Genomic DNA, 17,294 nt, shown 5'->3' with positions numbered 1-17,294 from the left:
TCTCCGGTCATAACTGTTGCCGCGTACTACGACCTCAACGTTTCGTACTACCCGGTACTGATGATGGTTGCACAGACAACGGCTCAAAGAGATACTCGTATGAGTGACGGGCGGCTGCCAATGAACAGCAAGGCTCACATGGTGATAGCGTCGTACTTGCCAGTCTGGCTTCACTGCCTCTTTCCCAAGACGTAACAGGGAAGGCCTAATTCGCGCCTACTGTATATCGTGAAGAGTACTTGCTCTCACGAGAGCACACTTCACTTCTGTCCTGCACATACAACAACCATCAATTATCGACCACCAGAGCCAGCACGATGCTATCCTTACACCTCATCGCCCTCGCCCTCGCCTTTCTCACCACATCAATCACTGCGCTCCCAGCACCTGGCTTCTCTCTCATCCCCCGAGTAGCCACCGAACGATGGAGCATCCCCACCATGGAGCTGCATATGATGACCCAGCACTCCGGGCTACCAGGCGGCGGCGAGTGGCCCGAATCCTCAAAGTATCCATCCACAATCAGCTTCGCTATCCACATGCCCGGCCAGATCGCACACTGCCACACCGAATTCGCCAACGGCACGCTGCCGGATGATCTCGCTTCTTGTTCGAGTGAGGGCAGTAGGATGAGGTTCAGGATGGAACAGTATATGGGTTCGGGACCGAGGCGGAAGGAGTTGGCTTTCGTGCTGAAAGTTTCTAGAGTGGATAATACCTCGTGAGCGAAGAACCGTCCATATCCGGAAATGAGATGTGTGCTGATATGAATGTAGAGCAGGGCAGATTATATTCCAGGGCGAAGTTGCGATTACGGCGAATGATCCAAAGGATGCTTCGAGCTACCTTACTTGCCTTCTGGGCCCGCCGTTCGATGGCCTGCGGTGTGAACTCATGGGTTTGATGAGTAATCGGAAGGACTTGGTCATTGAGGCGCACTCGTCCAAAGTTAACACAATTGCGCTTCTGACTGCCTCCTGAGTCTGCCGAGGTCGGGCATGCACAATCGGAGACGGAGGGTTCGGTATGCTTGGCTGAGATGTCGTAGCTGGGTTTGTTTGTTGACTCGCTTCGCTTCGCGTCGCTAGGCGAAAGTGTTGTTGCTTTTGTGATGCTGCATGTTCATGTCACACGGCAGGAGTAGTTCGTGCGTTCGAGGGGACGTTGTGTTTCAGGATAGTCCACATGTCATCGTACCGACACCGCTGAATATCCAATGTAATTGATCGCGACTCGCAAAGTCTGACCGCAGTTGCGACTTCATTTGCATAATTCTCTCACGGTTTCTCAAAATCACTGCAAGCTGCTGTCTCGCGATCTATCGAGGTGTGCCGACCTCAAAGAAGTGATGTGCCGCCTGAGCCCCTCCAAACTTTAGCATCGGTACACGGCAGGTAGTTGCACTACTTCGTGCACGAAGGTTCGACTTTATTTGTGTTTCCAGCCACCACGGTGACGAACACGTTGATCAAGCGTCCCTGACTCGTTGTTTCTTCTTTCTCATCGCAACCGTCTTCCAGACCTCAGTTTCTCAGTCAATGTCTACTATGCGATCGTCCTTGCTGAAATCTTTTGTCACAATGCTTGTTTCCAACAACATCTGGGCTGCGTATGGGGTGCACGCCACGGCAGAGGAGAGCCTCGAGATGCAGAGCCTGGTAATTGCTCTTCTCTTTCTCATGTCAGTTCACTTAACCAACACACCTGCCAGAACCATCTCGTCGCGCGAGCAAGTGCTCCACAGCCTACTCTTGTCATCGACTCCTCCTCCGCGCCCACACCATCTACACCTTCATCTCCGGCCTCTCACACGGTCCCAGCTCAACCGACAACCACGTTCTCATCAGCCACCCCAATTGCTCCCTCCGTATCGCCAACTGCACCTACTCCATCGGCCCTCTCTCCCGCCGCCATAGCAGGACTCTGTCTCGGCATCGGCGCCCTCGTCGTCCTTGCAGCGTACATAGCGATCGAGTTCTGTGTGCTGCGGAACAGGAGACAAGAGAGGGCGCTCAGGAGGGCGGTGGAGGAGGTCGAGAACGGGAGCATCAGGAGTGGTAGTGTGAGGAGCGAGGTCAAGAGCCGAGAGGGGTTCTCAGCGGATGAGATGGAGATGCAGGCCGGAGACGAGAAGATCTGGGAGGTGGAGGAGGGGAGGAAGGGGTTGAGTTTGCCAAGGAGAGTGTGGTGAGGGGCCTACAGAGTATCTTATGGGAATTTACTGACGACTGATGGGGTTCTTTATGATGTTCGAGCTGAGAGCCTTGTGGGGTTTTGGTATCTTGATCGATAAATGTCTGTGCTGTAGGGCTGTGGGCATTGTGACCTTGGGAGGTAGGGTTACGAATGCTTGTCACCGCCACTGGAGGATAGTAGATAGCTTGAGCAATACGCGTGAGTCCTGTTTATGCTCGTAGCGAATGAGAGACCGAGATGCGTTTCGATGTGGCCTCTTGCTGTTAGCGTTATCTTCCTCTCTGCATCTGCCGATTACTTGCCGTCGACGCACTCCACTTTTGCTTTCATATTGGCGAAGAACTTCACGAGTGCAGTCTATATAAGACCCAGGGTTACCCTTCTCATTTGAAACAAGTTTTGAACAGGAAGAATCAGTCAACTACAACATGTTTAGATATTTGATCACGGTCGCGGCAGCGCTAGCGGCAACAGTGGGGGCTGTTCCTGTCAGTGCGCGTCCGCCTCAAGCTTACGCCTGACTAACATCAATGCTTAAAGTTCTCCAGCAACCTGCATAAGCATACTGCACTGCTCTTGATCGATATTCAAAACGACTTCATCAACGGGTCGCTCGGCAGCCCACGCGCGTCGGCCATCCTGCCAAAGGTCTACAACCTGCTTGACGATCACCAATGGCCCTTCATCGCCGCGTCGCAAGATTGGCATCCGGAAGGCCATGTCTCATTCGCTTCTGCGCATCCAGGCACCGAATCTGGCGATGCAGTCAACATCACTTTCCTTGACAGCCCCTTGAAGCAAGAGACCCAGAGCGTCTACGCAGACCACTGCATTCCAGGAACATGGGGCGCCGAGATCGAAGACGGAGTCAAGACGCGCCTACAGCATCTTGAAGGATACCGCACCACCGTGAACTATATCAAGAAAGCTCAGAACCACTCTATTGACTCCTACTCGGCGTTTGCAGACAACCAGTATCACCTGTTCACGACCCTGAACTCGGAGCTGACGCTGCATGGTGTCGAGACTCTGATCGTCACTGGGCTCATCACGAATGCATGTGTTCGAGGAACTTCGATCGACGGTATCAAGCTAGGATACGAGGTGATACTCATCGAAGACGCAACGGAGACTATCTCCGCAGAGATTAAGGCGGCAGCCATCCAGGAGCTAGAGGACTGGGGTGAGTGCTTGTCGATCTTGACTGCACAGTAGTGCGTTCGGCTAACTTTGTGTAGGAGTCCAAGTCATGAATTTGACCGACTGGGAGGCTGCCAATCCGACCAAGTTCCGGAAGCAGTACGCCCGAGAATTATAGTATGAACTGGCATGTGAACAGACTGGCATACGAAGAACAAATTTGTGCATGTTTTCGCTCAATTCTCTACATTGGCTTTGTCCCGGTGTGGCTGCTCGTAGCTCCAATGCAACTATATTGTGGCTTCTACACATGTCTATCTGACCTTCCTGAACAGATCTTCGCTTCGCGCATCTCAGATAGCGAATTACAGCACGTCCTGATCCAGGTACATCACGGGAACAGAAAACCGTAGTCTGACTGAGCCTCGAATCGGTCCATCCGCATGGCCAAGCTCCGCCATTCCCACCTCCTTCCTCTTTGGGGCAGCCAAGGCCTCTCCGAACCAATCGACATCACCCCGCGCACAATCACGCGAGCCTGCCAAGCGACTACCAAGCTCCCTGAGTAAATGAAACAACCATCCAGAGCATCGCCTCTTCTTCCGATCACCATTAGTCGTGCCTTCCCGGCGCTTGCGGCAGATCATCATAGAGCTGGGGAAAGCAACACCTGCCTAATCCATGTGTACTGTGATGGCCATTTTAGATGGTCGGGCACAAGGACGCGATGGGCAGGTGGAACTGAACGCCTCAACGCTTAGACCTAAATGCATGAGGTGAGAGCGATCAACATAAAGGTAGGGTTGCCCACGGTGTCTAATTTGCAACAGCGCAGACCTCAACTCCATCTTCCAAGATGAAGTACATTCTTACCTCCGCGTTGCTCGCCTCCTCGGTCTTCGCTTCGGTCGTCCCAAGAGACAATAAGAAGGTCGACTACAGTGGCTTCAAGCTCCTGCGGCTGGAGAACACCGAAGGCCTCGAGGACAAGATCGAGGAGCTTTCCGCCCACGTCCTCAACCCTGGAAAGTCGGCTCAGCTCGATGTCGTTGTATCGCCCGATAACTTCGATGCGATAACCTCGCTGGCGGAGAGCAAGGTCATTAACGATGACGTTGGCGCCATCCTGGCTGAGGAGGGCGAAATGAGCGTGTATGCTGGTGGGTTGGGTATAGCCATTTGATACTTACATCGTACTAACATGCGCGGCAGTCCCTAGCGAGAGCTGGTTCACGGCATACCACCCCTACGCGGATCACTTAACCTTCCTGCGCGATCTCCAGGGCGGCTTCACCGGCAACTCGGAGATCATCACCTCTGGTTCTTCTGTCCAGGGACGTGTCATTACCGGTATTCACATCTGGGGATCTGGTGGCAAGGGATCGAAGCCTGCAGTGCTCATCCACGGTACGGTCCACGCTCGTGAATGGATCACTACTATGAGCACAGAGTATGTTGCCTGGCAGCTGCTCACCAAGTATGCCTCCGACGCCAACATCAAGGCTGTTGTCGACAAGTTCGATTTCTACATCATGCCCATCGTCAACCCTGACGGGTTCGTCTATTCCCAGACGACTGACCGTCTCTGGCGCAAGAACCGCAAGACCATCAGCGGAAATAGCTGCGTAGGCACTGATATCAACCGTAACTGGCCCTACAAGTGGGAGCTCACTGGCGGTGCTAGCACCAACCCTTGCTCCGAAACCTACAAGGGCCAGGTCGCCGGAGACACACCTGAGAACCGTGGTCTTACTGCCCAGGTTCAGTCGCTCAAGAACTCTCGCGGCATTCGCCTGTACCTTGACGTCCACTCTTACGGACAGTACATCCTCTGGTAAGTTGCGCCCGCTGTTCGTTTGATCATATCCTGACATCATCCCAGGCCATACGGCTACGACTGCAGTGCTCGCACTGAGAACGATGCTGCGCACCGTACACTGGCCACAAATGCCGCAGCCGCCATTCGCGCTGTCTCCGGAACTCCTTACACCATCGGCCCCAGCTGCTCGACTCTGTACGCCACCACCGGCTCCTCCACCGACTACACAGACGTCACTGGCAACGCTACCTATTCATATACATACGAGCTCCGTGATAGGGGCACATTTGGCTTCTCTCTGCCCGCCAGCCAAATCCAACCAACAGTCGTTGAGACCTGGGCTGGTATTCTCAACATGGCCAGGGCGGCATAAGGGTATTGGCGATGTTGTAAATAAACCAATTATTATCATTGCCGCAAGGACCGACATTCATGACCGTGCCTTGTTGGTGCAGTCATTGAGAACACTCCCAGATAGGACAATCTCACATGCACTCTGTAAATCAATTTCGTCCAAGCAGTCTCTTGCGTGCGATTTGTAATACGGGTTGAACGTACTATCCAGACCGCGCACTTCCCAAGATGCCTCTATGTGACCCATGTGGTTCTGCCTTTTGATGATCAGGTTAGTCATTGACTACTAAACTTACTGCGGTATCCGAGACGTCGAAGCGGGACATCGTGATTCTTTGGTGTAAATTCGGATGTTGATGCAGCTAGTAGGCTTTGCATCTACTGGTCCCACTTGTGAAAACTCTTCACATTCCGCCAAATCTCACCACTCAATTCTCGCGATCTTTCTGATTCGCACTCTGAAGTCGTTGGGGACGCTCGTCCATGCAATATTTTACGCAAAATATAAAATCATTATCGGATTCTTTCCACATCGAAGCGAACAATAACTTCCACTGCATCGGTGGTTTAGTGGTAAAATTAGCCGTTGCCATCCTTTCCAGGACAGTTTCGGCTAGCCCCGGGTTCGATTCCCGGCCGATGCAAGTTTCATTTTTGTGGTTCCAATGTCTTAGGCTTGAGAGTCGTCGTGGTGGAGATGCTGCTTAGCTGGAAACTGATGTCGGCGTAGGTCTCACCAACACGTGTTCGCTTTTGCCATCATCGTCTTACCATGCATTGTTCCTTACCATTTCGACTCCTAGTTACTGCAAGAAAATCGTGTTGAGGGTGTGCATCGATCATTAATCCGTGTCCATGTCTTTTGTCGATGTGGTGACTACCTGCATCAGTCAACATTGTCCCACCACGTCTCCAGCGCTGCTGAAAACCTCAATCTGACGATGTCGACGCTAGTGTCAGCCTTGCCTTCTGAGTGAGTCTATGAGACCTCGGGACTAGAGTTGCGACAATTAAGTGATTGTCAAAACGTATGCAAAGGTCAAATACTGGCGTGTCGAAGTGGCTGGCCACTGCTCAGCACAGATCGCTGACGCTAATTACCGTACATGGAGGCTCAAGCCCAAAACTCTGTCACCATTGTAGTTCCCTGATCAATTGCGAACATCGGGATCCTCGGGAGATACATGGGGACCTGGCCCCAAACGAGTATTGTTTGTTCATCAATGTAATTCCAGCTCTCGTCTAGCATTTATAATCTGAGTCAACACAGGAAAGCGCAGAGAGATGATGATCGTAACTTGGAAGTCGACATAATAATTTGCCCTTGTTGCTGAAAAGTTGGTGCGTGAATTTGAACATTCCATTCGATATCCGAGGCGGCGCCGTCGAGCACCATCTTTCACCAATGCTCATCTTCTTGGATCCTCTGGTAATGAGTGGAGGATCCCATCTGGTCGAATGGACTAAGAGCGACGTGCGTGAGCTCATGTGAACGAAGTGACAGTCGCGGATGATCACGTTTCGAAACGTCAAGGACGGCAAGAGCATCTCCAGGCGCTGTAACCGGAACCAGATCTGTGGCTCTGCTCCATTTGCCTGCGCCCACGCCCTCCTGTGCTAAGCGCTGCAACTGCAACAATGATCCAGCCTGCCATTCAGCATACGCATAGTCGTAATCGTCGTCTCCGTACCCGTAAAAGCGTCGGAAACTGAACAGAAAAGCCAACAGGCTATCGAGGAAGAGCGCCAACGACTGGATGATACCGCCAACAATCAGTATGATAGACAGTCCAAGAACGCTGACGGAGTAGTGCCTTGAGCTACGAACCCTCTGCCGACCATTAGTCTTTAGGGATAATAGATTCGGAGCTACGTACCTGATTGTAGCAAAGTCGTTCGCACTCGCCTCGATCGCACAAGTCCCCACCGAGCCAGGACCCTCTTGCGTAGTCCACGAGAGAATGTTGCATTGCTGCGAAGTTGGCTTGGCTGAGGTATACCATCTCGTCCTGCCACTGATCTGACGGTAGTGCTTTTGTTTGATTTGCATAAGCGGGCTTAAAAGTAACTGGCGGAAGTCTTAAAGTCTGTCTTGCAAGCAGATTTGGCACGTTCCTGGCCTCGAAGAAAGCACCTATGCTTTGCGCCCCGAACTGGTGCAAAGTCATTACCAGGGCACGTAAATGTTTCCTGTGTTCAGGGTTATCCCATGCTGCCTCGAAGTCCCTTTCTTGTTCTGTGTAGTCTGAGTAGACCTGGACACAATTGTTTGGGCCCTCTTTCTTAGGGTTGCAGTACTCTCTCCGAGTCGTACAACCGACAACTGAGACAATGTCGTTTGAGACATAAACAAGCCCTTGAGCATCGGTATTATTGGCCAGGAACCAGGGATCATCCGTTTTGCTCACGTAATTGATAGATGTCGATACCAAAAACAGCATGGTTGTAGCCATATTTGTCACTGTGAAATCTTCGATCCATGGTATATGCTCACCGTAAAGGGAGCCATTCTCATGTTGACTAACCGCGCTAAGCCCTCTGTCAGTTTCCATATCGAAGTTGATGGGTGATAGTCCACCAAGCGGTTGCTGGAGGAGAGTTGATCATGCGACTTACTACACAACGTAGTTGCTGCGGTGGCCTGTAGCCGATGTAGTTGTGTCTTCCTTGATCTCAAAAGTCATATTCTCATGTCGAGCGCCGAGATAGTATCTCAACATATCTCCTTCGTGCTTGGCTGTGATGTTCAATGGCCCACAGTGATGCCGCACCTGCATAGTCACAGGCGGACCCTGGTTCAGCCCGAGATCTTTGTAGCCATCTAGTCGATCTGTCTCAATGATGATGTTCGCATCTTGTAGCTTACAAGTGACATTTTTGAAGGGACAAGGTGCGTTCCTTCTGGTCCGATACGGTAACGTTGGGATGGATAGAATACCACAGTCGTCGGGAAAAAGCTCCTTCTTTTCTTTTTCGCTTAAATGACCGTAATGTTCGTACCCGTCTTCTTGCTGGCTGTTGCGCTTCTCGGCTTGATAGCACCGCTGTGCATATGCCAGGTACTCCGCAGACTTCTGGCTCAAGAAGGGCGCAATATACTCCTGTATAGTTCTATTTTCAGACCGTATGAGATTGGCACCTGGAAGGTGGACATTACAATCGTCTTTCGGGCCTGATATCAGTACCTCGTTCCAGCCTTGAAACACTCGAGATGAGAAGATACCTGGCTAAAGGTAAGAGGGGAAACATATGTGAAGTAGCGAGCCGTCAAACATACCAGCTAGGGTGAAGGCCACCGCTACCATCAGAGCAATAGACGCAGTTCCTAATAGTCTTCGATTACCATTCCTGATTCTATTGCGCCATACACGCCATATGTCCAGAAAAGCGAAGAACGCGTCGAGGGCTAAGTTCGAATTTCGCAAAGTCGCCTGCCCTTGTAGGTAAAGTGCATCGGGTCTGGCTTGCGAGGAACCTCTGAAATGTAAAACGCATCGGGTGAGTTTCCAGAGGCCCCGACCGCTGGCATTCACAAACAGAGCTACAAGTGCAATCAACAGGGCGCCAGTTCGGTGATCGAGCGTCAGCGTTGCTCCTTCGATCCAGTGAACAGAGCGGTTGATCCAGAAGCCAAGATATATGTCAGCATCGAGAGAGCTTGTGACGAACCGGACACCCTCGAGTTCCTCTCCCATGGTGCAAGGTCCTGTGGCAGGCTACCGCGCGATATTGAAGTCCAGAGGGTACTGTAGCAGACGCAAGAAGGCTGAAGAGTACGATCAGGGTGGCAGCCGTTCTTTAATGAACTTTCAGCCTTGTTCGTCAGCATGGCCCCCGGCTTGCCGCGCCAAGGGCTTCGAGTTTTGTGAATGCGACCGGTTGCATTTCCTGTACAACCCTCTCTTATATCCTATCAGCAATAAGAATCTCCAATGATGGATGCTATATTGATCCCGCGTCGTCTGAGATCCAGACGCTAGACGCGAGACAAATTGCCCGGCCTAAGAAAGAGGGTATGAAGCATCAAATTGCCCCGGTGGGCGGTCCTTGTCATCGATGGGCAGATAACATTGACAGTATCAGAATATATCGAGAGTTCCAGAATATTCTACTACGTCGTGTGAAGATGTTAAACTGTCAGGACTGACCAGCCGCGTGTCGGTGGGAATGATCTCACTGCAAGCCGGGGGAAGGAGCGCCTCGCCAACGTGACGCTAGCCCTACTGTCAAAAGATCTCTTTGCAACGCGTATACGTTTGAGTACCGAAAGGCACGATGTTGTATCAGTGAAGAGCGAAAATGAGATCTCATCTCTGAAGTGGGAAGTTAGAGATCTCGATCGCAAGCTGATAGGAAGGCGCCTTTCCTAATTCGATCTTAGCGTGTTGTGGGGAAAGCCGAGGTTCACATGCGCTCTTGGTCACGCATCACGGCGTCCTGCATGTCCCACGAGATTCACATGTAAGGCGCATACGCGAGCTGGCTTCTACGAAGTCTTCACCTTTGCAACTACGCTCACGAGCTCTCTTTCAACCTAAACCACCGCCCAGTCCAGCTCAGTCCTTAGTGAATGGTGACGTTCGATACACCCGCGCCACGAATGCCTCTTCCACGGTAGCCATGGCCGTCCTGTCGAAACCTTGGTCGAGACAAGGTCTTTCCAATGCCTCGATCAAGTCGCTCACCAACGAGTTCACGTCTCTGTACCTTCAAAACCGCACCCGCATATCACGCGCCGTCTACCTAACGCTCTTCGTCGCCCTCATCAATCGCGTGCGCAATGCCATAGCTGAGCAGAAGGCTGCTTCAATACGGCGCGAAGCACAGCGAAAGTCTGGCACGGGACCAAGCGAGGGTGAAGCAACGGGGCGGAAGAAGGTCGAGCTGAATCGCGAATTCTTCAAGAACCTTTTGCGACTGCTCAAGATCTGCATACCAGGATGGAGAAGCAAAGAATTCAGACTGATCATCAGTCACAGCGTATTTCTGGTGCTGAGGACGATGATCAGTCTCTATGTAGCTGAGCTGGATGGCAGACTGGTCAGCAGTCTGGTGCGAGGTAAAGGAAGCGAGTTCTTGAAGGGACTGGTATGGTGGATGACAGTGGCCATCCCGGCGACCTTCACAAACTCGATGGTACGTTGCCAGTCAGAGGGTCTGAAGGGAACAGAAGCTAATGTAGGCAGCTCTCCTACCACCAGTGCAAGCTGTCGCTGCAATACCGCACACGACTTACGAACTATGTCCATAACAAGTATCTCTCGCAGATGACCTTCTACACTCTCTCGGCTCTTGACGACCGAATCAAGAACGCAGATCAGCTCATCACGGTAGACGTGGCCAAGTTCGCGAACAGTATGGCCGAGCTATACTCGAACCTTGCAAAACCAGTGCTTGATATAATAGTATACAACTACTCGCTGTCACGAAGCGTAGGGGGAGAAGGCCTATTCTTCATGAGCTTGCTTGTGCAGATTTCTGCTAACGTTATGCGCGCGCTAACGCCACCGTTTGGAAAATACGTCGCAGACGAGGCAAGACTTGAAGGCGAGTTCAGATTCCAGCACTCGAGGTTGATCGACTACAGCGAAGAAGTCGCGCTGTATCACGGTCACGAGGCAGAAAAAGACACGTTGGACAAGGGGTACTTCACATTGATCAAGCACGTCAACAGAATACTGAGAAGACGCCTATACCACGGTGTCATGGAGGACTTTGTTATCAAATACTTCTGGGGCGCGCTTGGACTCCTGCTCTGCAGTGTGCCTGTTTTCTTCCAGGTTCCTGGACAGAACACAAGCAATATGGGCGATCGAACGGAAAGCTTCGTTACCAACCGCCGCATGTTGCTCATGTCATCTGATGCATTCGGTCGTGTCATGTTCTCCTACAAGGAGATCACTGAGCTCGCTGGCTACACATCTCGTGTATCCACTTTGCTAGATGTCATTGATGATATCCAAGCCGGTCACTTCGAAAAGAAGCTCGTCTCGTCAGCCGACACAGAAGAGAACGCAGCCGTTCTGCGCGGACGTGGTGTGGTTACTGAGGGCGAGGATATTGAGTTTGTGGACGTTCCCATTGTCTCACCCAACGGCGATGTACTTGTGCGTAAGCTCTCGTTTACAGTCAAGCCCGGTGATCACCTCCTTATCGTTGGCCCCAACGGCTGCGGAAAATCGAGTCTCTTCCGCATCCTAGGCGGCTTGTGGCCAGTCTACGGTGGCACAGTACGCAAGCCACCTTTCGAAGATATCTTCTACATCCCTCAGCGCCCATACCTTTCTCGAGGAACATTGCGCCAGCAGATCATCTATCCGGACAACTTGCGCGAAATGCGCGATAAGGGTATTACTGACGAAGACCTGTATAACGTCCTCAGTGTTGTTGAGATCGAGAGCATTGTTGACCGCCCAGGTGGCTGGGACGCCGAACAAGAATGGACGGATGTACTGTCAGGTGGCCTACAACAGCGAGTAGCCATGGCACGACTGTTCTACCACCGACCTCGGTACGCCATCTTGGATGAGTGCACAAGCTCAGTTACGCTGGAAATCGAGAGGGTGATGTACGACGAAGCGAAGCGGCTCGGCATCACTCTCATGACCGTCTCGCACAGAAGGAGTCTGTGGAAGTACCACGAGAAGATCTTGCAGTTCGATGGCCAAGGGAAGTACGTGTTTACGAGGCTGGACGCAGAAAGACGATTGGAGCTTGAAGAGTAAGTTACACAACCAATGTGGCGATATGCAACATCACTAACCTGATAAAGTGAGAAGGAGGACATCGAGCTGCAATTGCGAGCCGTACCAGACATCGAGCAACGTATTGCAGAATTGGAAGCTTCGATGTGATGCGTTAGCTGTGAGCAGCATGACAGACACGCAGCTAGCCGCTTCCGCGGTCCTTGACCCCCTATTGCTCATCTACAAAACTGCAGACTACTAGAAATTCGACGCCCCTGAACAATGAACTGTCTGTGATGTTAAGTGATCACCAGAAGGACAGCCTCATCAAGTGGGGCCGCCTTCTTTAGCGCGCGCTAGTCGGTGAATGCCAGCTTCCGTGTTTCTCGAAGCTCAGACGCGTCTCCCTGCAACTCCACACAACAGCTTTAAGTTGCCGAGTCAATACGCAACCTGCGCCCGGCCGCAGCCACACCACCATGTCCGAATTCAAGGTCGGTCAGAGGATCGAAACAAATACCCACCGCACGGGCATAGTCAAATATGTAGGCCTTATCCATGTTGCAGAGGGCGCCTGGCTCGGCATCGACCTGCAAGAGCCCACTGGAAAGAACGATGGTTCCGTCCGCGGCGAGCGATACTTTGACTGTCCGCCCCATCATGGACTCTTTGTGAAAGAAACAGACATTCTCCGAATAATCTCGCAGCCTGCGCCAAAAGCAGCGGCACCGAAGCCTAAAGCCCCTGCACCTGCACCCAAATCACGACCTTCGAGCGTCGTTGCGCCCAGACCGGCGTCAACGTCAACACGACCTGCCAGTGTCACCTCGCCCCCAGCTACTTCAAGAGCACCCAGCCACACCAAGCGCCAGTCAGTAGCACCCGCTGCCCCTCGCACCCCACTACGAGCTCCAACGCGCAAGCCAAGCGTGGCCAGCGCATCCATCGCAGCGCCGTCCCCACCTCCCACACGACCTCCGGTGACATCGAGACCGAGCGCATCCTCCGCGACGACATCTACATCACAACCATCCACAAACCCGTTGAGAACATCTACGAGAGACAGCAACGTTGAGGTGCTGCAGGTTAAGATCAAGCATCTCGAGAAACAGCATGCGGAGGACCAGGCAGGACTGCAAGAGCTTTCAAAGGCAGAGACCGACCGCGACAAGTACTACGGGATCGTCCAGAAGCTGCAGGCGAAATGTCAGGCGCTTCATCAAGAGTCTCAGGCCGCCAAGGAACAACTGAAACAAGCCGAATTGGAGAACGAGCGGCTTGCCAAAGAAGCGCAAGAGCTTGAGTTCAACGCAGAAGTCGCAGGTCTCGACAAGGAGATGGCGGAAGAGCGCGCTGACACGCTTGAGAGCGACTTGGACAATTTACGCCGGATCGCGGAAGAGCGGGACCTCGAATTGGACATCTTGAGAGATGAAGCAAAAGCATACACTGCGGACATGTCTGAAGCAGAGAAAGAAGCAGCGGGGTATTACCGACTACAGCATGAGAATGAGCGCCTCCGTGACGCATTGATGATGTTGAAGGAGGTCACAGAAGAAGAGGCACACAAGAGCAAAGACCGAATTGCCGAGTTGGAAGAGGAGTCTACTCAACTTGAGACATTACGGGCAGAGTATCAGACCCTGCATGAGCAACGTGACAAGGCACTCGACGCCGCCGAAATTTTCAAAGCTCAACTCGACGGGAGGAATGAGCTGGACGACCTTGTGGAAGAGCTAGGAGTCAAGATCCAGGGTCTCGAGGACAGGGTAGAGAACCAAGAAATGGCAATTAAAGAGCTTGAGGAGTTGAGAAACCTCAATCAGGACCTATTAGACCAGGGAGAGGAAGAGATTCAAGGACTCCGTGCGGAACTCGAAGATAAGGAATCTGAGCTTGCACAGCTTGGCGAGCGTGCCCTCGAGCAGGCTGTGACAATATCTGATCTGGAAGAAACGAACGGCAAATTCAGAGACCTCGTCACGGAGCTGCTCACACAAATCAAAGAAGCCGAATCGACAAAGACTATGACCGAAGCTCAAGTCAAGGATACTACCGGCCGGATCAATGAAGTCATGGACGTCAATCGACGTCTTCGTGCCGCTGAAGTCAATGCAACTAGCAAAGAGATCACATCAGAGCTGCGTCGACTGAAAGTCGACCAGACCTCTGAGATGCTCGAGATCTTGAGCGAGACACAGTCTCAAGAGTTTGGCAGAAGTGAGCCAATGCAGGCGTACTTCACGGCGAAACGCATAATGTTCAAGTCATCGATGCTGAGCAGCTTTTTGGCAAACACAGACAAGCATGCGGCTCAGAAGGGTGGCGTCGAGGAAGCATCCTCGAAGCTGCTGAGCGTTGAGGCAAGCTACTACCTCGCACATCTCAAGAGTGGAAGCGAGCGGATATCGTCTGCAATGTCTGTATCGACATTGCTACAATTCGCAACATTCAGTCCTGCGTACGCTGAGTTGGCCGCCATTGAGAGAAATTTGGATCACGGACTCGACGCACTGAAGGCCGACACGATCGACTTTTCAGACATGGCAACATCATTCAAGGGCTCGACAGAAGTGTACAAAGCTGTCCTTGCCTCCCACCAGGCGGTGTTGGACGAACGGCCTGAGGACGAGACGATGTTGCGAGTGTCTTCGATTGCTACAAGCTTGACATACCTCGATTCTACCTGCGCAGCCACCACCTTGATGCTGAAATCATTGGCGACTTCCAGCGAAGAGCTCACCGAGGAGGCACACAATGTTGTGGATCGATTCGCAGCGCCGTCTGCGATCTGCAATAAGAGCTTGATGGCTGCAACACGATTGCTGAAGACGTGCCGGGACCGCAGAGGAGATGGCTTGTGTCCACAATTCAATGGCGATCTTGGCTCTGTCAAGGAGGCCGAAGAGTCTCTGACCAGACTTGCACAAGATGCAGCCAAGTGGTCACGTAACGTCTTGGAAGTACTGAGTCGTTCAGTCGATCCAGATGGCGTACTCGTGGAAATTGTCGATCTCAAGGACCTCCTGGTGCCGTTCTGGGCCGACCGCTCGAGCAAGATCGACAGTCTTGTTTCCAAATTGAACAGCTGGACTGAGTACGCTCTAATGCTCAAGGACACGGTTGAGATTCAAAACGGTCCTGCGCCGTGGACCGAGAAGGCCAAGGAGATCGAGGCAGCCAGGAGACAGGTCGATGAGGCAGCCAACAAGCTCCAGACAATCTCTGCTGAGCATCAAGCAACACTCCTGAAGTTGCGCGAGCGCGAACAGGTCATCGAGACCAGAGAATTGGAGATCGAACACTTGGCTGCCAAGAATCGTGAAGCCACTAATAAGAGCGAGGATCTACAACGCCTACAGAACGAGATCGAAGAAGCACAAGCCGAGATCAAGCAGCTACAAAAGCAAGACAAGGCTCAGAAGCACGAGATCGATGGCCTGAACGCCAAGCTTGCACACGCTGCACAGTTTGAGCCCGTCGAATCAGAGGAGGCGCCCGCAGTTGCAACGCCTGGTCCCGAGCCTGCGGACGCCTCGTCACGCAGCGCACCAGCGAGTGTCATGTCACTGCTCGACGCTCTGCAAGTCGAGAACCGCTGGCTGCGCCAGAAAATTCAAGGGGAGACTTACTACGCGGAACAACTGGATCTCTTCAAGTCCATGCAGTCCATCGAGAAGCGCGAGGCAAGCAATTTGTCTGCTGCAACTGAGGAGCTTCTCAGCCTTGCTTGGTTGACCGATGACTTCGACCAGCCTGAGACGCTCACTAGTATCTCTAGCCAACAGAATGATGCTGCGATCAAGCCAACGCTCTCGTCACGAATCCATCGATCCAAGAGGGCGCCACTGTCTTTGACACCTTTGGCGACACAGCTCGAAACCATCAAGGGTAAGGGACGTCTGCACTGGCATGGAATGGATGAGCTGAGCTTTGCTGATCTGTCGCCGACGGTGGAGTACTTTGATAGGGAGATGTTGGCGCTGAGGCCATTGAAGAGTATCATAGTGCTCTGAGCATCAAGCAGGTGCGTATCAAGGCATTGTGGTGGAGTTCTGTTATTATGCGATATACCCCATGGCGGCTCGGCATGCTGCTCGCATTGGATAGAGATGCTGAATAAATATACATTGATATTGCACCTCATGCTTCGTAGACTTTTTGCACCTCTGCAGTGGGTTCAATGTCCAGGATGCTGTAATGCTTGTTACATCATTTATGGCTTCAATGCATGCCAAGCCCTACGTTTCTACGCCAAAAGCCTTCTACATCCCAGCATCCAATATTCGATAGCATCTGTGCACGTGGCTGGTCGCCTCCGTTGCGCCAATCGTCATAAGGCAAAAGCAATAAGCTCATCTCCTTCTTGGGTACTGTGACTGTTGACACATCGTCGTCGGTCATGATGCCCTGCGCATTCTAGACATCGGCTAGTGGCAGAAGTGCGTACACGTGGTCTCTGACTACAAAGAATGTCGAAGAAGGGGCTCCCAAAAACAGTGAAAATAGTGGTACCCGAGAGATATGAAATGTATTGCCACACGAACCCAGTCATTCTGTCAGGCATCTTGTTGCGATAGGTTTCAAACCGACTGTAGATAATGAAGTCGTTGGGTCACTCACTGAACTCTTTTACCGCAGATACGAAATGGAGTAATTCAGGCAGTACATCCGATTGCTTCAGTATTCTTCTTGATTATGAGATTAAACACTCGCACGTTTCCATGTTCTCGCGGTCTCCTTGGGTGGAACTCACTCATGAATGTCCTGCAATCTTAATAGATACGTGATGGCAGCCAAGTGTGAAAGTTGGTCGCACATGCTTATATCCACAGGCGGTTAACGTGATCTATTGATGAAACAGACATAGGAAGCGAGTATAACACTGTGACATCGTGCGGGTCGTATCATACACCGTGCGTCACTATAGATGACGACACTTATGCAAAGGTAGGCGTGAAGCCCAGGGTCCGACCTAAGGAAGGTATGATGAGCGAATGCCAATCTGCCGCTCGCTAGTCTCTCACTTGGAAAGCCGGGCGAATGCTGAGCAATCTGCCCCAATAATGATCAGTTAGAACACGTTCGATAAGATGAAT

General features: G+C 52.0%; 7 protein-coding genes and 1 non-coding gene across 8 annotated transcripts; 6 read left to right on the top strand and 2 right to left on the bottom strand.

The window, feature by feature from the left end:
* The first annotated feature begins 164 nt into the window (after positions 1 to 164).
* M421DRAFT_240703 (uncharacterized protein) lies at positions 165 to 1,260 on the top strand. Its single transcript, XM_033588490.1, has 2 exons — positions 165 to 721; positions 777 to 1,260. The coding sequence occupies exons 1-2, from the start codon at positions 318 to 320 to the stop codon at positions 979 to 981; spliced, it is 609 nt and encodes a 202-aa protein (XP_033445652.1). The 5' UTR covers positions 165 to 317; the 3' UTR covers positions 982 to 1,260.
* A 358-nt stretch (positions 1,261 to 1,618) lies between these two features.
* Positions 1,619 to 2,358, bottom strand: M421DRAFT_423725 (uncharacterized protein). The gene has a single exon (XM_033593554.1). The coding sequence runs from the start codon at positions 2,047 to 2,049 to the stop codon at positions 1,822 to 1,824; it is 228 nt and encodes a 75-aa protein (XP_033445651.1). The 5' UTR covers positions 2,050 to 2,358; the 3' UTR covers positions 1,619 to 1,821.
* A 178-nt stretch (positions 2,359 to 2,536) lies between these two features.
* M421DRAFT_423724 (Isochorismatase hydrolase) lies at positions 2,537 to 3,652 on the top strand. The gene is made up of 3 exons (XM_033593553.1): positions 2,537 to 2,684; positions 2,737 to 3,379; positions 3,435 to 3,652. Exons 1-3 carry the CDS (start codon positions 2,625 to 2,627, stop codon positions 3,512 to 3,514), a joined length of 783 nt encoding a protein of 260 aa, XP_033445650.1. The 5' UTR covers positions 2,537 to 2,624; the 3' UTR covers positions 3,515 to 3,652.
* Positions 3,653 to 4,148: 496 nt separating this feature from the next.
* M421DRAFT_423723 (carboxypeptidase B precursor) lies at positions 4,149 to 5,726 on the top strand. Its single transcript, XM_033593552.1, has 3 exons — positions 4,149 to 4,496; positions 4,549 to 5,170; positions 5,219 to 5,726. The coding sequence occupies exons 1-3, from the start codon at positions 4,193 to 4,195 to the stop codon at positions 5,526 to 5,528; spliced, it is 1,236 nt and encodes a 411-aa protein (XP_033445649.1). The 5' UTR covers positions 4,149 to 4,192; the 3' UTR covers positions 5,529 to 5,726.
* Positions 5,727 to 6,065: 339 nt separating this feature from the next.
* M421DRAFT_t108 lies at positions 6,066 to 6,153 on the top strand. Its single transcript has one exon. It is a non-coding gene; the product is annotated as a tRNA-Gly (tRNA).
* Positions 6,154 to 6,908: 755 nt separating this feature from the next.
* On the bottom strand, positions 6,909 to 9,204 carry M421DRAFT_94681 (uncharacterized protein; the record flags this gene model as incomplete). Its single annotated transcript, XM_033598225.1, has 4 exons — positions 6,909 to 7,340; positions 7,387 to 8,038; positions 8,126 to 8,732; positions 8,787 to 9,204. 4 exons carry the CDS (start codon positions 9,202 to 9,204, stop codon positions 6,909 to 6,911), a joined length of 2,109 nt encoding a protein of 702 aa, XP_033445648.1.
* Positions 9,205 to 9,958: 754 nt separating this feature from the next.
* M421DRAFT_423722 (ATP-binding cassette protein) lies at positions 9,959 to 12,471 on the top strand. The gene is made up of 3 exons (XM_033593551.1): positions 9,959 to 10,645; positions 10,696 to 12,230; positions 12,282 to 12,471. Exons 1-3 carry the CDS (start codon positions 10,130 to 10,132, stop codon positions 12,361 to 12,363), a joined length of 2,133 nt encoding a protein of 710 aa, XP_033445647.1. The 5' UTR covers positions 9,959 to 10,129; the 3' UTR covers positions 12,364 to 12,471.
* A 145-nt stretch (positions 12,472 to 12,616) lies between these two features.
* M421DRAFT_423721 (uncharacterized protein) lies at positions 12,617 to 16,337 on the top strand. The gene has a single exon (XM_033593550.1). The coding sequence runs from the start codon at positions 12,675 to 12,677 to the stop codon at positions 16,209 to 16,211; it is 3,537 nt and encodes a 1,178-aa protein (XP_033445646.1). The 5' UTR covers positions 12,617 to 12,674; the 3' UTR covers positions 16,212 to 16,337.
* Positions 16,338 to 17,294: the final 957 nt, after the last annotated feature.

The sequence above is a fragment of the Didymella exigua genome, assembly GCF_010094145.1.
Source record: "Didymella exigua CBS 183.55 unplaced genomic scaffold M421scaffold_29, whole genome shotgun sequence".
Lineage (NCBI taxonomy): Eukaryota > Fungi > Ascomycota > Dothideomycetes > Pleosporales > Didymellaceae > Didymella > Didymella exigua.
The sequence above is the reverse complement of the archived record's forward strand: the minus strand, read 5'-3'. Positions and strand labels throughout refer to the sequence as shown.